The 22,743-nt window shown below is 48.8% G+C and overlaps 1 protein-coding gene across 3 annotated transcripts in view; it reads left to right on the top strand.

Moving 5' to 3' along the window:
* The first annotated feature begins 866 nt into the window (after positions 1-866).
* The window catches only part of retn (retained), a 71,336-nt gene continuing 49,459 nt past the window's right edge, over positions 867-22,743 (top strand). The window contains exon 1 of one of the 3 annotated variants that reach the window (XM_076538242.1): positions 867-2,103. In XM_076538242.1, coding sequence (XP_076394357.1) covers positions 1,999-2,103 — 105 coding nt within the window. In that variant the 5' untranslated portion in view covers positions 867-1,998. Of the gene's footprint in view, positions 2,104-18,685; positions 18,772-22,743 lie in introns of those variants that run through there. The other 2 variants (XM_076538243.1, XM_076538244.1) reach the window with 2 other exon arrangements.

The raw sequence follows: 22,743 nt of genomic DNA on the forward strand, positions 1-22,743 counted from the left end.
GGCCGTACGCGTATGTGTGAGAGACGCCGCGGAGCACATGCAGATGCGCGCGAAACTGCGAGAGAAGCTGCGAGAACTCGAGCAACGAAGAGAGGAGAGAACTCGGAAAGAGTCGGCAAGGGGGTGGATGCTGCGAGCAGATATTGCCTCTCACCGATAAAAGATCGCGTTGCGTCGTTCGGAATAACGATGACCGACAGAACCCGAACAAAACCGTACATCGCAGGTAATTTTCGACTATCCAGGCAGCGGGTGCAACATAGATTTCGAGCTGTACGAAGACCCGTGGGGACCCGTTTACGGAGAAGATCGATCGTGGCCGTATCGGAAAGTTTGTTCGAAAAATAAAAAACACGGAGTTTCGTATCGCGGAAAAGATGAAGAGCACGAAGAACGAGCACGCGCGTAGAAATCGCGAAGAAACCGCCATTACGCTCGAACGATGTTTTTTCATAGTCGGCTGCTCTGGTCTAGGCTCTGCGCGGTTTTCGATATCGTCGCGAAACAAGGAGAAAGAGGAGAAAACGGAAATCCCTTGCGACCGTATCGAAAATCCGTGGAGTGTCCGCGTTCGGGTTCGCGGCGCGGAGGTCGTTATCCGATAGGGTGCGCGAAAGAGAAGGTAAGCGGAGCGGGAGGAAGAAACGGCGAGAGGAAAATAGGGAGCGCTCGGAGAGGGAAGAAGAGCACGGGAGAAGAAGGAGGCGTCCTTTACGGGCGTGCCCGACGGTCTACCGCCTACCGTAGCTCCGTGCGCGCGGCACGACGCGCGGCGTCGGCGTTCGCGTCTTCGGCCTCCGCCCACTGGATACCGTTTCGCCTGCCTGCTGATCCTGTCCGCCAGCGAACGTTCGAAGGCCTGGTATCGAGGCGTGGAAGAGTAGAGGGGATCGCGAACGCGAGCGAACATCCGAAGCGTCAGATCGCAAGCGGACGCGAGTGTGCGCGCGTCAGCTCCGTGTGTTTTCCTCTCTTCCGGAGTTTCTTTCCGTCCTCGTATCGCTCCGTTTTTCGCAACCGCGACGCCCGATTCCGCCACCGTTTCCTTTCGGTCCGTCCGATCGAGGATACGCGGTCCTCGAGCGACGATGCCGAACCGAATCGACTGCACGAGATCGTGCGCGTGATCGGTAGCCGCTTCGTCTTCGTCGCGCCCGCTTGTCCTCGGAAACACGCCCGATATCCGCTCGTATCCTGCTACCGTTCTCCCTTCCTCGCCCCTCCACCGGCAACGGCGAACCTTCCCTCTCCTCCTGCCTGCCTTCCTTCCTTCCTGCCTTCCTCTCGTCGCTTCCTTCCTTTCGTCTTCGAGTGTCAGTTCTTTTTCGCGTCGCGGTGTGCGCGCATTGTCGACGTACCGTGCACGACACGACAGCCACGTATACGCGCACGCGTGCGCGGCGTCTTTCGCTCGTAAACTTTCCGCGTTTTTTCTGCCGCGTCGCCTGCCAGTCCCCCGCGAGACGACCGTCATCCATCCAGCGAGACGCGCTCCTGCCGAACGACGATCAACATTTCGCGTGTGATTCCCGTACGTTGGTGACAGCGCGATCGCGACATCGGTGATAATCGAAACTGGAGTGCTGTGCGATCACCGAAACTGCGACGGTTCGCGTTTCGCTGGACAGAGGATCGGAACATGAACACGTACGCGCGTGCTCGCGATTACGGTGACCGGTAACGGCGCGACGCTTACCGACGGAGTCGACGGAGATCCGTCACTCGCGATTCGCCATCGACGCCAGTGCGTCGCGAAAAACGCCTAACCGAGAGCTCCTTTCTTCGCGCGACGATATTTCTTCCCGAGTAAACGCGAATCGTCGCGCGAATCCAACTCGATCGGTGAAATACGTCGAGAGCCGTGCGTTCCGCTCTCCCCGCGTCGTATTTTGGCAGCGTGTTTAGCTGCGGGGGTGTCTCTCGTGTTGTGGGCGACCGCATTGCGGTAAAACAGCCAAAATTCGGGTGAAGAACAGAGAACCGTTACCATCCTACGCGATGGAGATGAGCGACGAGTACCAAGACATGGGAAATCCTGGTGGAGGGGTCACGGTGGCCAATATACCCATGGCTCATCACCAACACACGCCCGACAGTCCATTGGTGAGTTTACTTACCTGTGTCGTATTCTTCTCTATTATTTCAATCTTTGCCGATTACGAAAACTACCCTATTTTCCCAAATTTGCGACGACGTTTCTTCGAGATGGATCTCGCGTAACTCCGAACAGAAAATTAACGAACGCGCGTTGTTTCGCGAAATAGTTGTACCTGCGAACTCGAATACGCCGCATCGGTGTGCCACGGCCGCGGCATATGGCTCCGTTTTGTTGGGACCACGTGATCCCGTATATCTACCCGCTTTCGCAACGAGCTCGCGTTATTTCATTAAAATTCTAACGTACGACGTTTGTCGAACGCGACCACAAAAAATATTTCGCGATAGCGAATCGTCTTGAGCGATCGAAAAACGGTACGCGTATAAGAAAGAACCGATCGCGTGTTCGCGACACGTATAGTTGAAAATACAGCGTAACGATACCGTGTGCCAAAAGGGCAAGCATAGTTTACAAACAGTGTCAGTTTGAATAGCTACGTTTTTTTTCTTTTTTATTTATCTCAGCCGCGAATTTTATTCACGTGGCCAGCATTCTTGATATAAAAGTCACGTTTCTAGGTTGTTTATAACCGTGATCGCGCTAGGAAACGACGATGAATCTAACGGTTTGTAAATAGCGCGTCTAATCGTTCGAGCATGATGCCCGCGAGAAACCGTAGAAATAGAGAGCTCGTCGAACAGGGAGTCGGTCGAAACGCTTTTTCGATGATCGATGTCGCAACAATTTCACGACTCTTCCTATCCCGATTGATATTTTTCAACGAAACTCGTGCCAAATTCGTCGTTATCGTTCTTGGTACGCGTTACTCTTGGACGATGCGTTTCCAATAGAATTTTGCACGTTCACGAGTATAACGTTCAATGACATAATTGCGATCGTATCTCTTCGCCGTAACTATAGTAACCGCGACCTAACGGAAATAATTACGAGAAAGTAATCGTTGCGTCGAGTCGGAGGTTGGCGTACGGACGAGTCGGCCTTAATTAATATTATCTCGTGACGTCATTGAAATTCGTAAGTCGCATCGTGACTAATGCGATGGTAGGAAACAGGTAGTCGTTTCTCTATTCGAGTTTACTCGGACTTTCCGGTCGGCCTTTGACACGTCACTTCGTAAACCTGTGAAATATCTAGCTATTTGCTCGATAACTTGAAACTTTGATCTCTGTTCCACGAACAGGGGACAAATCGCGATAGCTATATTCGCTTTCGTCGAGTCACTTATTTTCCGCGATAAAACGTACATCGGAGCGCATTGAAATTCGCATCGGCTCGCGACGTGTTCGATCTTTCCCGTGACCTCGATGACATCGCGATACGAATCGCTCGGTGACAGATTTAGAAAACGTCGCGTTCTTGATCGTTGCCTCGAAATATTCTATTTAAACGTATCGCGAACATTACGTACAGTCGATCGACCGACCAACTATTTTCTTTATTACACGAATTTAGGTTTCCGGCGGTAAGGCGATTAAAAATTCGCGTCGTAAGGTACGTCGTCGACGGTAAACCGGTTAAAGAGTCTTTTGTCCTAGGAAAAAGATATTAAAGGTGGAACGATGCGTTACCGGTTGTATCGTTGCGCCAAGAGAGAGATGTAAACGGGGCTCTGGACCCGTGTGAATGGTCACTCTCTAATGCATCCGAGTATTTGCACGCGCGAGGGTTGTAGCGTCGCGAAACGAAAGGCGCAGAGACACGCGCGCGCGCGCGCGCGCGTGTACGCGTAAAAGCGAGCCAAAGGAAAGAAAGATGTGTTGAGAAACGGTGAAAGAAAGGGAGCTCGATGAACGAGCGAAGGTAATAGAGAACGATATTGGAAAAGGAGAAAGAGAGAAAGAACGAGGGTTATGTCCGATGGAGGGGGTTAACGGAGTCGAAGATCGGGCAAACGGTGTGCAGAAGAGCGAGGCGCAAGGGCGGGGATTCACCTTTCGGCCAATCGGATCGAGTCGCGAGTGCGCTCGCTTACTCGCGGTTAGCCTCGCTGTTTCACCTGCAGACGCCATGTCGTGACGTCATGTTTCTCTCTCGTTACCACGGGACCAGGTAAAACATGTGCGACGGTACCAACGTCGCGATAGTGCTACGTTCGCCACCCTTCGACCATCTCGCGTTTTCGACCTTTTCCCCGATTCCACCAAAATACCTCTGTCTCTATTATTTACTCGATAAGATGGTCGATGTTCGCGCGAATGTCCACTTTTATGCTTCCATCTGCTCGAAAGGCATTCTATTCCGTCTTTCGAACATATTTTATCGATTTATCGCGCCTGTCTGTATTTATGGAACGGGAAGAGGTAGGGATACAACGACGATATGTTCCTTGAAAATATCATTGTGTAACACGGTTTCGATTTCGTTGCTCGATCGTTCGATACATGCACGAGAAAGATAATTATACCGACTAGCGATCGCGATTTGGCGTTCGGAAGAGCCAACTTTCTTGTAATGGATGCAACATTCTTGCCACCGAAGGTGTCGAGCCGAACTCGTGACGAACCTCGTAATTAGAACGAAACAACCTTCAATTTTATTGGAATCGATTTCAGTCGTAATTTGCATCGTATAGAATCATAAAAGATAAATTACTCGCGTACGATATGTTTCGTTTGGTTTTTGTTGGCCAGACATTGCAACGAAATAACGCGAAACTCGCAAGGTAACGTATCCTCGAAAGGACGTCTAACTACATACATCGTATCGAAGGTTCTAGTCTGTTTCTTTTTAGTAGACCCGCTCGCTGCTACATTCATTATCTTCGACCACGACTCCTGGTCCATCTTTCGAAGAGTTGCCAACTATTATTCGGCCGTTTTACGATAGCCCTATAAAAATCTCATAATTAGATTTTGAAGGTAGATAATATCCTGACGGAGGTTGGTCCTCGAACGGCTGACTCGTCGATTGGTCGAGTCGAAAATTCCGAACACCGATCTTTTTCTCCTTGTTTCATTTTTTACTCTTCTCTTTCGCTAACGTACACGCAGCGAATCAAGCGCGATGGACGAACAAACGATTTCTCGACTAGTTCCCGTCTACCGATATTCGTATCGGTAAAGGGATAATATTTGCATTCGCGGTCGCGACAAAATAAAAAAAAATAATTTAACGATCCAACGAGTCATCGTCGGTCGCACGTTGCGCTGCACGCGCCGAGTAGATATTCGAGAACTCGTCACGATAAGGTAACGATAACGATGGAAGGCTGTTTAACCTCTTCAAGGATATCGACGAGTACGTATAATACGTTCGATTTGTTCCTTAACGTATCGCGTATAATTCGGATATCTTCTTCTCGTTGGTTCCGATCGAATTTCTTCGATAGCTCTTTTAACCGCTCTTCGACCGTTGCATCCATTTCTCAAATATTCAGCATACGCTTTGAAACGGTTGGCGGAATCGGCGATGGCGTCGAAACGCGACGCAGTTAGGGAGGCGATTCGCGAGAACGCGCATGCATTCCTCGTTGCAACTTCAATGCGCGTGATCGCGATCCAACGCGATGAGCCTGGAGCACCGAGGGATCTCGATGGTGGGGAATCGCCGTGGTCACCGTACGAGGAAGGGGGAGAAAGAGTGAATGAAATAAAGAAGAAAAAAAATAAGAACGCGCCAAGAGCAGACTGAATCGCGATTGGTCCACGCTCGTGTCGCGGTCACGCCTGCCTTTTTATTTATGCATCGCTCGGTCTCGCTCGACTATCTTCGACTCCGAGTCGGTCGCTTCGATCTTCATTTTAATCTTACATTCGATTTTCCTTCCTTTTTTTCGTGGAAAATTCAATTACGACTATGCTTTAGAAACTGATCGATAAAAATTGACGATTAGCATCGAATCGTTAGACATTGACCTTGTAAAAAAATAACGATAGATGTTATTCCACGTGTCCATCGAGAGCAGAGCTTTTGCGATCTATTAAAATATCGATATCGAAGGAAAATTTTCGCGTACGGTTGAACGCGCGATACTCGAGAGGCAGAGTATGCTCGATCGTAGGCTGGTTAACGACGGTACAGCCTCTCGGATATCTCGCGTTCCACGAATGCAACTATCAATTACACGGTGTCTCGATCGCTTCTCGAAGCAGCTACCTCGTCTACCCGTGCCGAGAAATTCCTGTTCGCTCGACTTGGAAGCTCCAGCTTCTCCGTGCATTTTCCTATCCCTCGAATTACGAGCGAACAAAAGAAATAAAGTTCCGATAGTCTAGCTTACGTTTCGTCTCGACGAGAGCCTCCGCGAGCTTCATAAATTATCCTAGTAAAACGCCTACGGACACTGAATATTCCTATTAACTTTTTGGTCATTGCTCGCTCGCTCGTTCGACGTCGATTATCCTTTTAAATTGGTTTCGACGAAAGGGACGCGACTCGGTAACGAGAGCGGTGGACGAAAAATGCGTCGATAGTCCGATGATTAATTCGCTCGACAAGTACGCGAACTTTGTTTCTTCTTCGAGACGCACCTGTCGAGAAAAACTAGCGGCAGCCGGTGGAAAACAACGCGTAAAAGACTTTGGATCAGATTTTAAAAGGGAACGGCTGCCGTGTCGCTCGGGTTAGTTTGTTTGTTGTCCCGAATGAGTCAAGTGGGACTTTCTAAGGTTAGCACCCAATTGGCTATCACACCCCATTCCAGGCTGGAAGGGAAAAAGGTACGAGCGGGACCATTAGGCAAAGACTTATAAGGTGGCTACTGCCACCAAGGTGGTCGTGGGCTCCTCTTAGCTGGAAAAGACCCCATGCAGGTAATGGGCCCTGTGGCACGAGCCTACCGATATTCTTCCCTTCCGTCGAGACGCCACGCCGGTCTGTGCCGGCCGTAAACGCGCCGCTTCTACGCTTAAGCCGATTTCACGCGTGACGAGTTTTCACGAAACTGCAGTTTCTCGCAACGACGCGTCCCTTTTTGCTCGTTCCTTACCTACCGTTGCCTTAACCGAAATCAGAAATTTCCCTCCTATCGATCCGAGGCGACTCGTTCGATTCGATAGAACAAGTTCTCCTTGTTCTTCGGCGCCGATCGCCGGCAACCTGAAAAAAAGGGAAATCGTCGTGCACGTATTTTTGGGTATAGCCCGAAAAACCACTTTCCTCCGTTGGGATATGTAATTTGAGCCACCTCGTGTATCTCGCGCTCGCGCGGTCCTAAGTAAACTATGACTTCGAGATGGACTTCTCTCGCGGATGCTCCTCGGTGCTCGACACGGACGAAAGGTACGCGCGGATGAAAAAGGCGAAACGGGTTTCTCCGTGGAACTCGTGCAAACATCGAGAGCCAGAGACGCTCCACGACCGACCACGAACCCTCTTGTTGACTCTTCAACTTTACTCCGCGCCTTTTCGTTCTCTCTTGCTCCGATCGCGGTCCGCGTACCGAGTTCTTCGGGTCGGTCGGGTCGTCGACTTCTTCTTACCTGGCCGTTTCGTGGAACAAACGCGCGTGAAACGGAAAGAGACGTTTCATTTAATTTTCAGGCTCGTTCGAGCCGCAACGGCTGTCTCGACGAGATATTCTCTATCGTCGCCGAATATCGATTCCGATCGTCGCAAGATCGCGGTCCAACGATTCGACGAACGCTGCGATGCACGCTACGTGCAACTCCCTGCACTTATACCTAGTGCAATGGTAATTCGCGTAACCGAATGCACTTTGCGCCTTAATGGACACAAGACACACGGTGGTGCAACGAAGAAAGGCATAGCTCGTCGAATGCCGTAATTCGCCCCTTCGCGTATCATTATATCCGCACCGGTGCACGGATAACGTTGTTGCAATCGTTGCAATTATATTTTTACGATCTCAGCCAAGGCTTCTATTCCGTGACTATTAATGCATCCGAACGTTCTACAGCCTAGAATCGCCACGGTTTTTCATCCTGGATACCCCCTCCGCGGATTCTACCGGACGATTGTTTTTCTCGAAGGTTGTACCGTACCGATCGGAGCCCCGATTTCCAAGGAATGGCGGCGAAAAAAGAGCATGGCCGCAAAATGATTTTACTAACGGTAGCTTGGCCGTTGCGCGCTCTGCGAGCATGTAGTAGGACGCATCTTCGTACGACTCGAACCCTTCTCGAGTCCCGAATCTATCGGATTACCGATACAGGACACCCTCCGAGCTACAGGATTCGAGTACAGGAACCGAGATGAAAATAAAAACCGTTTACGAGTAGCTAATCGTAAAATGGCCCTTTTACGTACGCGAAGGCGATTAGTGTTCGATTTTTCAATTTGGAAAATATTTCCATTAAACGTACGGTCATACGGAATGGTGTCTCGAACGGTCGAGAAACGTCGAAGGGCAGAAGGATTAAGGGTCGAAGAAGAGGACCTTTTAACGTTATCTTAAGCGATCGACGTTCCTCGAAGCCATCGACGAGCCGAGTAGTCGCGTTCGTTTCAGCTTGCTTCCTTTTCTTCTCTCCTGTACAAACAATGGGAATAATTTCGTAGAAAGTGCCTGTCGCCTGGGTCAGGTCGGTGCTTGATGACTTTATAACTCCTGCAAGGACAGAAAAGTCTGTGCTCGGGTTCGTTACCTTTTTTCCTTCCCCCGTGACGTCACAACATTTTCATTTCGACCAAGCATTACCAGGTAGCCTCATAAAGCTTTGCCATTTCTTCGGGTCGAGTCCCGGCAAAATGCCGACCGTAATAACCTTTCTTCTCGCATTTTCACAATATTCGTCCTTGCTAAGTTCGTCAGATTTTTATTTTCCCTCGTTTTTATTGTCTCCCTCGAAGAATGCTCGTTTAAAGCGGTCGAAAGCGAAAGCTCGAGGACCGTTTGCGAAGCTTCGAAACGTCCGAATCGACTATTGGCTTCGACGTCGTCCGATCCGATTCGAGCAGCGACGGAACTTTTCGCGTTTCGAATTCGATTATTCGACGCGGTCGAATTTCGGTAGAAATAATAACACCCGTAAAAACACGGTGCGATCGTCACGTGTACGGTGGTCTTCACCGTATGTCGTGGCGCATCCATCGTTGCATTTAACCGCGTTGCAGCTTTTGTAATAATTATCCCCGCAGCGTGCAGCTGCGCCACGGTAAGCGAGGCGTATCATTATCGACGTTTATTACCCTCAATTGATTTTACCAAGCACAGATATAATAATCGTGTTTCGCAGCAAAACCGCGAACGAAACGAACGTACACGTATCGACTGGGTGATTTTACCGCGTTTCAAACTATGCACTTTACGCACGCCCTACTTTCGTCCGAATAAATCCGTCGATCGCTCGCTGGCTTTGATGTCTTCTGTAATGGGATAGTTGCGCTCGGCTACAGGATTACGTACAAGTGTATTTTCGCGTTCTTCCCGTTCGAACGAGGACACGACGTGTCTGTTTTCGCGACGACATCGCGTCGATTACGTCGGTTCGCGCGTACGCGAACGTTTTTCTCCAGCCAATCGGTAATCGAACGAACGTTCCGTTAGAATCGGAGTCAGAGTTTTCTACCCTCCGGTAGAAGAGAGGAAAGGAGGAGTTTCGAGTGGTCGTAGGTTGGTAGAACGACAAGTCGGTTTCCTACGATGGGCGGCAGGACAGGATCGCAGACCTATAGATGGACGAGCGCGATATCGATAGTCATTGTATATCGAGAGCCCTCGTATCTCTTTGGGATTATCGATCGAGAGACCCTCTCCGTGGGGGGTCTTAAGACGGTCCTGGAACCCCGTTATATTCCTCTTCCTCTCCCTCTTGTTTCTATCGCGAGCAAAATTTTCATTCGCTTCTCGATAACGTCGCTGATTTTCTCCGGTATCTTCGACATCGAAGATCGGAAGGAAGATACGTTTCGCGCTACCTGGTGTTTTCTGCTACCTAATCGGAAGAGATACGAAAAACGAACACGATAGATTAGAAAACTTTCGCCGTACAGCGTGTTTGAGCAAGATATTCGAAGAAAAGATGAGAATCACTGGAGTTCGAAAAAGAATTTGGAGGGTAAGGCCGCACGTGCCGACCGCATGTTGTCGAAGCGTTCCTTCTCGAACGTTTTCTACGTAGAACCAGGACCTTTCCAATTTCCGTTTTAGTAGGTCCTGTCGCCTGGCATCCGACGCGTTCAAGCTAGATCCAGTTCGTCTCTTCCATCGTATTAGAATTTTCATAGCAGGCGTTTTCTTCGAGATGTTCCACCGGGAAGAATGGACCGCTTAGAAAGTCGAGAAAGCTCTTAGATATACACGGAGAAAGGTCGTCAATATTTTCGCGGAAATATTCATCCGTATTTATAAAAGATCCTTGAAAGCTGTCCCGACAACGATAACAACGCGATGAATTTTACTTGGTAATTTTTCACGCGCGTCACTCACGAAAATCATGCGAATACGCGGTACTCGATATCTTCTTTGTATTTTTATTTTATTTCCGTTCGTCGCGTGCTGCTCGCGTCGAACAATCGCGCCAACAAACGGTACACTCTTCGTACAAGCATTGTGTCCAAGTTAGAAGACGCCGTCGTTGTTGTTGTTGTCGTCGTCGTCGTCGTCGTCGTCGTCGTCGTTTGTTCGTTTCGCGGCAAACGATTGCAATTCCGTGGAGCGAGCGTTAAGGCATCATTGTCGCCCGCGGAATACAATTAGCAGTAAATTAGCATACGCCATCGGGGACCGATAATAAAATCCTGCATATTATAACGATTGCATCGGATCTTCACAATGCCCGTTGTCGACCACAAATTATTAATTTAATGGCCGAGAACTCGAACGCGCGAGGGAATTACGAGCGAGGAACGCGACGAGACGAGACGAGGACCGATGGAAATTCTTCGCGAGCGTCGTATTGCCGTTCAAAACGAAGAAAAAAATCACCGCGTCCGCTACATTCACGACGACTTTGTAACAATTGCGTCGCAATTGCCGTCGACCGGTTTGCGATTCTTCGTCGTCTTCTTCTTCTCTTTCTGTTGAAATCTCGCGAGCGCGCGAGTTAGCCGGAGATTTGTATTCGTCGCCGTAGAGGAAACGACGTTTCTCGTTAGAGACACCTGTTGTACCGTTGACATAACGTTGTTGGCAACCGCGAACCTAGAAACTCTTCGCTTTCCCTGACAGGGAGGGGTTAGAAAACTCGATACATCGATACAACGCGTAACGAACGCTTATTCGTATCACGATCCATTAGGTTCTCCCTTCGCATCGCCTATTTCCTCCCGTTTCCTGCTATGTACGATAATAGCAATCGACAATTTCTCGTTTACAATAACGTTGCGTCGTAAATTGGCTCCTCGATAGGATCTTGTAGATAAGAGGAGACGCCGCTGGCTGACACGAGAAAGAAGAAGAAGGGGAGGGGCAGGAGGGTGTTCGAGAAGGAACGAAAAGGAAGGGAGGATATTTTGGAGGTTACGCTCGGGGCCCGTGTCGTGCCATCAAACTTCGAAACCGGGGGTTCGCCTCTTGACGTCTGGCGCGAGTTGCATTTGCTCGTAAAGGCGTCTCGTAACTCGAGGCGTTATAGACATCGTCGGGGGTATATAAACGTCTCGTCCTATGTACTTATCGGCGTTTCCTCTCTCCGCCCTGCCGCCCCGTTGCTTATGTACCGCGTTTTGCTTCGTACTTACATGCCGTTGTAACTCGCCAGGAATTGTCCGGTATGCGTTCCAACTTGAAAAAAACAAAATACAAAGTTCTTTCTATAAAACACGCGTTACGTTCACCACGCGTTTCGTCCTCGGTGTTTCGATAAATTTCCGATTATCTCTGTTCGAAAGCTCCGAAACGAGTCTGTATGGGAGATCCGGTGGACTCGCGAGTCCTCCTATCGTCGCAAAGACGCTGGTAGACTCGTTACGAGTTTCTTACGCGTTCGAACGTCGCGTTACGGAATGCAGCGGTAACGTACTTACATACCCGTAACTGGAAAAACGTTACGGCTACTATGGCAACTATTCTCGAGGCTCGGTGTAATGGCGTGCCGTGTAATTGCCAGGGATTTAGTCGAGAGAGTTACGCGTTCCATTGGATGTCTTCATAACCACGCGAGCCAGCACCGACCGAATTGCGAATATTATCGGTCGAAACGTTTCATGGATCGTCTTTTTCTTTCTCTCCAGAAGCTTCTTGTTAGCGATCTTGTACATTGTACAGGATGTACCATAATTTGCGCATAAATAACGAAAATTGTTCCGATAAACGTTTCTCCTGTTCGATCATTTTTTCCTAGCTAAGATATTTTCCATCCGTCTTTAGGTCGTCTCTCTGATCCGTTCGGGATGACGCTGTCAAAATGTACGAACGTTATACATATATCCAGTGTCGGAAAGACCAACGACGATCGAGTTTACACAGAAACGGATAAATTGACGGATTTCAACCGCTGGAGGTTACGTACTTTGCTCGCGTGTTCTCTCTACGGCTACGGAGTGAGAGATTTTTTTAACGAAACCGAATCGTGGTTTTCAAATTAATCTATCTCGCCGGAAGCGGTTCTTTCCATGAGAACCATCGGCGATAATACCTCTGTCGGATCAGGTTCGGAATAATACCGTTTATCGAAGAATATTGAAAGGACGATATCGAGGAGAAAAAGAGAATACCGTAAGAAGAATTATGCGATAAAATACGTTGTTCGTTCCGTTTTGCTTCGTTTTCGAAAGCGTGAGAAATCGTGGCTCGACCGTTCCGTGGATCGAATGTGCAGAATTATAGAACGAATTTCCATGGAATCGACGGAAACGAACGCGTTCGAAAGGAAACGCGTCTAACCAGATTCGATGTTGGCGTAAATAGTATAAATCTTCGTGACCGACCCCTTTCTCGGAAAGCGAAGTGCAATCTTGGAAATCTCGCGTAACATATTTTAGCCTGGGGGACAAGACGGTTCATCCGACAAATCCTCGTTGCATTCTGTTCTTCCTACGTACTGAATATTTGCAACGTCCGTGAACACCGTGCATGGAATTCCGATACTCGTAGCGTTGGAATAAACATTCTGTTCTACACTGTATCGAAGACACATTTAATACAATAATACGAAGGAAGAGCCTCTGTCAAGAAGAAACTTTACATAACGGATGTTCGGAACGACTTAATAGAGAAGGACGGAAGACGAAATCCGCGATCGAACCGTAACGCACCACCAGGAGATCGAGAATTCAGGATTCGAGCACGGTTTCGTTTTCCTGGCACGTTTCTCGGAAGCTCAGGACATCCGCAGCAGTCAGGAAGAAAACAACTCCCTCCGTAAAGGATCGGCGTAATCGTTATAATTAGAGATCGTAAAGCGTCGAAGAGGGTCATCTAACGTTTCGATGAGAGAGCAGCAAGGCGAAGGAAGAAGAAGCATGCCGCGAGAAGGAAACTTTGTACAACGTCGATAACTATAATTTCGACGCGATACACCGTGCTCGATTGCAAAGTAAATTCAAAGTTGGACTTTCGAGGGAGCACGCTACCTTTCCTCCTCTTCCCTTGTGTCTCGTCTAACGAAGAACGACTTTTCGTTGGAGGGTCTGGTCTGCACCCCGGGACACCTGTGCCGAATATACGTATACGAGACCATAAACGTGAGCGTTTTAACGCACGCTCGCAGACAACGCGAGACCAGACGAATTTTATAGGCTGTTCGGGGTTTCGGCTTAATAACCGAATTCCAGGCGTGCTCCGTACCGCAAACCTCGCAGCGGAAACTATAAGACGATAAGTATCGTCCGACTACGTCGGATCCCTATTGTTTCTTCGTACGTTTCGCGCACGACGCGTTATCGCTCCATTACGAACGTTATCCAACGTTTCGCGCGAGTTTCGTTTTTACGAGGTCGAAAACGACCTAAACGGTTTAGACAGCGAACGCGTCTATACAAAACGGAGTTTTTCCGTCAAGAAACCGACAGAATTTATGAACGCGATCGTAGCTGGACGGTTGCAATCGCGTCGCAATCGTTGCTCGAGCTGAGCTCGTATAAAGCTGCATATCAGCTTAAGGGGGGTAGAGCTAACTCGATTAGTCGCATTATTGGTATCGGATAATATGCAGCGCAGGGGTTCCTACGCTGGCGGGACATATTAGTAACAGAATCCGTACAAGGCTGGCTCGTTTGATATTACCTACCTTACCGCGAGCGAGACGGGCTCTTGGCTGGTCTACGCGTTCTCTTGCGAGTAAACGCTGCACGCACGATCGACCGCCTCCCAAGACGACCGTCTTTCCCTATCTGCTCTACCTACACGTATACCTCGTAAATCGAACGTAAATTACGTCCGGAAGTAAGGAACAATTAGAATCGTGGAGTACGACGATCGATAGCAGAAGTCACGGTTTAAAGTCTTTAAGACAGTTTCTACGATCGTTTCATCGGGCTGCCGTTTCTTGCGCGAAAGTCGAAGATCGACGATGCACGCGATTAAAAGCAGATGTACTCGACCAGTTGGAACGCTCGCGAAAGTATTCGAAGGAACGTCGCAACGTAGTCGACGAAAGGGTCGCGTTTATCGGGAAAGTCTTCTCTTAAAAATAGAATCTTTCCTCGAGATCATCGAACAAGATGGAAGACCACGTGCGGCGTGTGCAATAGGGAGACAGGATCAACTTCGAAATGGTTTATTTCCGGCGGATGTGGGGACAGGGACGCGTCGGGTTCTTCTCCAGTTCGAACCTTCGAAGCTTCGGATTCTTCGATGACGAATCTCGGACGCGTAAGGGGTATTCGATACTTTCCGAATCGGCGAGATCAGGAGGCGTTTGTACGTAGGCGAGGTCGCGTGGCTGCTCGCACCGACAACCTCCCCAACGAACAGACCTTAAGTCCGTGGCGAGAAGCCCTGTGTTTACGGTATCCCGTTTCTTTCTCGTTTACCTTCTTGTTCGCGCTCCGTACGCGAATTTGCCCCGTGCTCCGCATCGACGCCCGTCTAGCCAACCCCTTCCCTCCACCGCTCTCAGAATCCTATTCTCGATTACCAGGACCTCTGCATCGTTGCCTTTCCGTTCCGCGATCTTTTTAACACACCCTGTATGTCGTCTCGCGTATCGATCACGTTCTCTTTCTGCGGGTTTAGCGCATTCAATTCGTCACGACGCGACGCGACGGAGCGGTTTACGAACGATGGCTAATTGTTTTCTTTACGCTAGCTACCAATTTTCAAGAAGGACTTCTTCTTGAACACGAAAGATGGAGATAAAAGAAAAGTTGTTGCGCGTTTGACGTTCTTCGAATAGTCGATAATTGGTGAAAAAAAAAAAATCAATTCGGTGACGAAAGGGTTAAAATAGAAACGTACTTAAATACGTCCGCGCGGCACGGTGTTTGACACGGCGACGTCAACAACACCCCCGGGAGCTTTTACAGGCCAATATGTCACCTCTCTCTCGCTTTCTCACACATCTCGCGAACACAGTTTACAAACTCGTATAGCGACTGCGCTCCACTGGCGTACTTTATTATAAACACGCGTTTACGCGCCGCGGTCTTCTCGAAAGCCGCTACTAAGGTTCTTTGGGTTGGAAGGACCACCTCGGTGGCTCCGGCAGTCGCGATTCAACGCGGTGCTTGGCGATTTATGTGCCGGTGTTCCGTTTCGTTCGATCTCGAAAAAACAACTTCGTTTCAACGGGGAAAGGTCGTGCTTCCCTCGACAGAAAAATATTTATAAACAAATTTTACGATTCGTACACGCTCGTTCGTTGTTATCGAGCGGAATTTCGAACAGATTACACAGGTATCGCAGCCGGACAGAAAAAAGGCTTATTAATCCAATTATCGGGAACGTAACATTCTAAACACGAGATCAAAGATGATCCTCGTGTGTGGGTTATTATATACTGCCTCTGCTATACCAAACGTTTCAGGAATATTAGTAGTCACGCAATGTCCCGATCAAATTCGTGGAATAACTTGATACGCCGATCTTTGGCCTCGCGTTTATTCCGTGAGAGAATATTAACGACGATCACTGTACAGGATCGACATCAGACTAATAGGTTCCCTTTTCTTAATTATTCCGACGAACTCGTCGATAGAAATTTTCCTTCGTAGCCTAATCGTTCGAGCAACGAATCGATAGAAGGCGCGAGAGAAGTTGTTTCGAGAAATCTCATCGATGTCCGTAGACATCGCGAACAAGGGGGAGAAAAAAGAAAGAAGGAGAGGGACCCACAGGCTTGACGGCAAAACTGGCGTTCGAGGCTTTTCGACTAACGCAATAAAGGCGCGCGATAATATTGCGAATAATAAATATCGGGATGTAAATCCGTTGGCAAAGGTAACGTCGGGCATAAATCAAGGATGGCGGGAGAGGCGGGAGGGTGACGGGGCCCCGTACGTCCGTTTCGTACCCTCGTAGAATCGCGTCGTAAACTCGTCAAACTCGCCTCACGAAATAGCATTAACTACCGGGATAATACAATCGTTGTTCGCGCGGGTAGGAAAGCTAGAAGGAGATCGCGCTCCCGAGAGCGAGGAAAAAACGGACGATGCAAAGAGAGGGAGGAAGTTGACCCAGTCCACGATCGGTACGCCTCGATGATCGAAAAACTTCTATTGCCCTATATTTTCGTAAAAACTACGGAGGCTGTTCCGAACGAAAAAATCGTTCGATATTTTTGGTAGATCGTTCGTCGAACAAGGAGCGATTTCAAGCTCGCGCGAAATGCTCGTTTTGTCGAGGTTCCTCTGTATCATTAAATTAACGTTTAAATAAATGGTTAGGTGGAGGCGTAATTTCGAGCCTGGCTGAGATTTCCGTGTGTATCCCGTGCACGAACTGCGGACCGATTATTCATTCAAGCGGCCAAAAGAGCCACTGTCGGCTCCCGTTCTTCTCGGGACGGACACGCGATCAGCCATCGTCATCGTCGCGTCGTTTCTCCGTTTCTCGTCCTTTTCGTTCTTTTCTTTTTCTCCCTCTCGATGACCTTGGATCACGCCAACCACTTCGCACCCCGTCTTCCTATCGTCTTTTTCGATCGAACGCGGCTCGTTTCGTCTGGTCGCGTCCTCCCATACTCAATTCGCGTTTGGTCCAGTTACTTTCGACTAAACGTAAATTGGAAACGATGGGCCGGATAATCGACGGAAGTAGCAAACTCGTCGAATCGCGCAACTTCCGTGATCGATCGAAAGAAAGTTGCTCAGCTGTCATTCGATCGATCGATGGATCGAGCAGCACCGAAGCGAAAGAAACCGCTCGCACTACCGGAAGGGTATTGAAAGTTAACCGCAGTGGAAGTCGCTTCCGATCCTCTTTCGACGAAACGAACAATTTCTCTGTCCCTTTTGTCGTATTATCGCTCTCGAGAATTTTGAACGGTCGAGCATAGATAAACGCTCGAGTAGGCACGCGCTGCTTCTCTACTCCAGCGTGTTCCAAGGTCAAGGCTACTTCCTTTTACGAGCATCTGGTGTTTTCTCCTGCTCCGATGTTCTTGAAAAATCCTACGGAACGTCGAGCGTATTCGAGAGTATCGATTCTTCTACCGATAATCTTAGCTATTGGCTGTCGACGAAACAATTTCCGACGAATCGAGTCGATTTTTGGCGACGATATCGCTGGTTATTTTCGTATCGGTTCGGTGGAATCGTAGAACGAGAAAACGTGACCGAACCCAGGGGTGGTAATCTGGCCTGGCTGCTGGCGAGATGTTTTCCGGTGAGTCGAGTGGAAAATGTTGCTTGTCGACGATGTCCTCTCTTATCTGAGAATGTGTCTCAGATAAGGAGGAAAAACTACGGCGGGACCGCTTAAGACTGGACAGACTGTCTTACGAATTTGCTCCTTCTCGTTCGGTTTCTTCCGCGATGCGTCGACTCGTACGCGATGACGGTAACGCGAGTGCGATCACGAGTTTTAATAGAAAACTCGGTTATCGAAAAATGCTGGGCTAAGTTTAGGCGAACTTCTTTGTTCGAAACATCGCGATCTATGCGTTCGGTTCGAAGCGAAAAACCGTTTGGACGTAAATCACGTGGGTGTTCGTTAAAAATTCCACCGATATCCGATGTCGTTGGCATTATTTCAGAACGCGAGTGGTCCTGCTCGTCTTCTCGGGGGTCGACGCGGCAATCGATCTTACTTTCTGCTCGACGATGTTTTTTATTTTATTTTCGTACCGATGATAAATGTGTGGATTACGCGTTCGGTGCCTGACCGTCGTGGCGTATCATCGGTAAATTGCTTTCGTCGAACGTTGTTTTATTTTCTTTGCTGCTAGACTAGTCGTAACACGTGTATTTACACGCTGTTCTCGATTAGAATATATCCTCTAGCTGCACCACGCACCAAAAGAGGAATTTCTCGACTATTAAACTAGAGAACTAAGTAGTCAGTCGGAAAGAAATACTGTTGCGTCGATCGAGTCCCGACAATAAGTCAGTATCCATTTTCAAACTTTCCGAATTCCAAACGAGCGTCGTTCCGTTCGAGAAAACGAATGCACGAGTTGGTATTTGCGTGGGGTACGGTGCGATGGAAGCTCGAAAACAATAGGCAAATCCGATACGCTCGACGGCGGAGTAAAGCTCGTTAAGTTCCTCGAACGGTTTTCAAACGATTCGTTCTATTCTTACGAGTACCGCCTAAGGAGTCCGCAAGCATCTTGGTTATTCTAGGTTATGGTCTAAGACAGTGACGGTTTCGCGGAAGGAAAATCGGGGATTAGGACAGAGCGAAGACGGACCAGAAGGAGGAAGGAGAGGTAAGGAGAAACTGGAAGCGATCATGTGGTCGACAGATGGTGGGCCTCCCGGTTCGTTGACAATAGATTTTCGGGATTTCCCGGTTTATTCGAACCTAAGGACAGTTTCTACGATTTCGGTGCGTTTAACATTTCTTCTTAATTATCGCCTGTCCGTATTTGCTCTCTTAATCCTTTAATCTTTTATACTCGTTTCCGACCGTTCTACCGTCCACCGTCTACGCATCGGATTCTACGCTTATATCCGATCGATTTCGTATCTTTCTCTTAAGCGGTGTTTCTTTTCTAAGACCCTCTTTTTCCTTCGCGACAACATTCCTAGATAAATCGAAATTCACGAAATTTCTATGCGTTTCTATGACGTATACACGGACTTTCCTACCACCCTCGTAATCGGCAATACGCGATACACGCAAACACGCGGCTCACCCAGATAAGACAATGCTTCGTGTTCTAATGGACATTCCGTGCATACTCTCCACCGAGAATCCTTCGGCCCTTGTGTTTCCAGTTTCCGGCCTTTCGTCGCTAAAACAAACAACGCTTCTTCCAATCGCGCGATTTTTCGATAAACCGGGTTAGGTAGAGTACATCCGAGGGAAAAACATCGGCATCGTAAGAAGGGAGAGCTCTTCCGGCACGGCACGGTACAGCAAAGCACAGTACAGCGGGCGTGAGTCATCGTTTTGGGCATACTAGGAACCGCTAGACCCTACAGCGTAATTAGTCTTTCAGGTAGCCAAGGGTCTCTCGAGGATTCTCGAAAATCTCAAGGTCTACCGATCGGTCTATTATCGGTATGCTATCGATCGATCGGTCGTTGCGAACCTTACGATTTACGCTAGCGGTAGAAACGATCGCGAATCAACTGTATCGATTCTAATCGGCAAAGTACGTTGTCGAGGTAACAGGTGAACGAGTCTCGTGGCACGAAACACGCGGTGATCGTTAAAATTCCGTCAGCAGCTTTCCAACCGAGCCGAGACAATTTGAAACACAGTTGCAAAAGCAATTATAATAATCGCGTACCCTGTTCAAGCGGAGAGAGTCGCAACGGAAATCTGGTCGGACGAATACGCGCGACGACGAGACGGAACGACGAGACAACGAGCACAAAGGACGTCGTTGCGAACAGCCTAGAGCCAGTAATTGTCATCTAAATCCAAGAGACGACGAGGTACACGCGAATTCTTAGTTTGTAAGAAAAGGAGCAACGGGGGTAAGAGGCAAGATTTCGAAGGGGGCGGGTGTGTGCCGCGTTGGCCGCCAAGGGGGAGGGTATAGAGCAATATTAATAGCGTGGGTGGTGGCGGAGCGTCGGTGGAAGATATTGTTAGAACTCGGGGGGCTGTGTTACCGTGGTCCAGAGGGGAGCTCCTCGCTAATGGGGTTTTAATGACGGCCAGCTGTCCGTCCGTCACACACTTTTAGACAACTATTCGGTATTTCTGTATCGCCATCTCTCGATCCGATTTTCTCGCGGACAAACTACCACGAGCGAGAGATCAGTCTCTCTCTCCCACGCGTCAGATCCGAGTGAAAACTTTTTCGAAGGCTCGGATGGAGCCTAGAGGATATTTAACATCGAACGACGTCGACCGATTAATTCGAATTTACGATTCGTGCATCGAAAACTGTACCGATCGTTGCTCGACGCGTCGAATTTTCTACAGCATTCTCGGAACTCTCGTTTCTTTTCGTTTCGCTGTTCGACGGTGGATTAAAAGCGGATTAAAAAACATCGATAGACGGATAAATAACGCGTGCGACCATTTACGTACGACCCTGGCACAGAAATAAATCTCGCGCGCGTACCGCGGGTCAGTCCTGCGGATAATTCCGCGCAAAATTAACGCGCGTTCCATTCGACGACCCTGATCGATCAATCTGCTTCTTTCGACACCTGTACCAACGAAAAACAGAGGAAAGAAAAGAAACAAAATTTGGAACGGTTCGTCGGCTGAAATTAAACGTTTCGCGTCGACGTTTCCTTCGTTACGGAAAGATGAAAATATGGGTCAAGCTCCGAATTAGGCGTTGATTAGAAAAATTTCAACGAAGATTCAACGAAGAAGAAATTGTACATGTAGTCCTCGAGACTAGGACCACGTTTCAGCGATCGTTTTACAATGTATCGAGCACCTCGATGAATCGTAAAGAGGAAGTTGACTCGAATTTCGCAATTTGTCGCGTAGAAGGTCCAAGTGGGAGGCAGAGGAATTGGCCGTGTAATGAAACGGTTAAAGGGCCGAGAGACTTTGCATGGCGCTCCAACGATAAAAGAGAGAACGAGCAGAGGTTGCCCTTTCGCGCGTTTACTCGCTTCAAGACCGAAATAAACGTTGCCTTTGGCCCTCTTGCTTCTTTCGACGAGCTTTCGGTGACGTTGCGTGGCTAGCAGCAACAGCACGAGAGAAACAGAAGAAGCAGAAGGAGGAGGAGGAGGAGGAGGAGAAGAAGAAAGAGAAGAAGAAGAAGAAGAAGAAGAAGACGAAACAAGAGAGAAAGAGAGAGATTCGTGGGTTGCGTTCGGTCTTTGTAGCGGCAGATCAAACTCGGCGGGTCATTAATTAAATCTGGCGGAGCCAGGCATCGTCCGTCCGTCTTTCCACCGCGTCTCCGATTTACTTTACACGAAATACGCCACGGTTATAAATATGGCTCTCGCGATGGGGACCCTTTTCCCCGAACTTGATCTTGCGGACCGCCCTCGGAGCCAGGGGGACACGTATAAGCTCTCTCTCTCGTCGTGACGTGGCCGCCGATCGAGACAGCTTTTCTCGCGGCCCGCAAAGCTTTACGCCGACGACGCCTGTCTACGCTTGAAAACAATCGACCGCGGACTCGTGTCCGCGTCGCTTCGTTCGTCATCCCCTTTTAGTACGGGTTGTTCTTGTCTGGGATAAATCTAACGTCCGACGTATACGCGATTTTGAAGCGTCTTTAATCGATGATATACGTCGCTGCTAACATCGACTTCCCCAAATGATTCGATGGAACGATATCGAGTCGCTGGTAGAACGGAACGATTGGCCTGTCTCGGAGGCACACCCCCTGCCAAGGGAAACAGAGGTTGCATAAGAGAAGATCGATAAAAATAATTCGTGCTTGCGGCGAGAGGTTCGAGAGATCTCGAATCTGGCAAACACGTGGAAGCCGAGGTTGTGGCGCGCAGAAGGCGAGCCGTAGCGCGGCTCCACGGTTTTACGAGTCGATCCTAGTTGTTAGAGCCTGTTCGACCAATTTCTCCAAACGTTCTTCGTAAATAAAAATCTCCTCGCCGATAAGGGAAATTCGTATTCGGATACGAAAGGGTTAAATAACCCTGCGGCGCAGGGTTCACGACGAAGCGGACGAAGGTGTCCCGTAGGAAGCTTCTCTTAAATAGACAAGTCTGATCGATGCGCCTTCCCGGCGATATTGATAAATAAAGGCGATTACAGCGATGACGATTCCGATGGTCAATGAATTTATATACCTGACAAAAGTTCTGGCCCGGCCGATAAATCAGCTCGTTCCTCTCCGTTCGGGCCCCGCGTTTCCTCTTCATCCCCACGACACGACGGTGACCGGCAGGGGTAATCTCTCAATCTAAATCGATCGATCTGCCAAAACGACTTCGATTCGGAGCTGTTTATCATCGGCCACTTATGAATTTATTTCACCAACGTTCGACTACACGCAGTCGCGCGTAGAAGGCGTACGTAAGAAGAGAGAAAAGATCCTGGTGATGAAGCCGTGATCTCTACGTGGGAGCACCGCGGGGGGTCTCCACGGAACTCCTGTAGATACTTAAACTTTCGTTTTTATTGCGTTTGCTCGATGAACGAACCGTCGAGATCATTCATTAAATCGTTGCGCCTCCAACTCGTTTTTCGCCCGGAATTCCTTGATTCCATTCCGCGACAAGGTACAATCTAGTTCACGTTACAATTGAAATTCCGCTGGGGTAACGAATTTCGACGTGTACTT

The sequence above is a fragment of the Megachile rotundata genome, chromosome 12 (assembly GCF_050947335.1).
Source record: "Megachile rotundata isolate GNS110a chromosome 12, iyMegRotu1, whole genome shotgun sequence".
NCBI classification, from domain to species: Eukaryota; Metazoa; Arthropoda; class Insecta; order Hymenoptera; family Megachilidae; genus Megachile; species Megachile rotundata.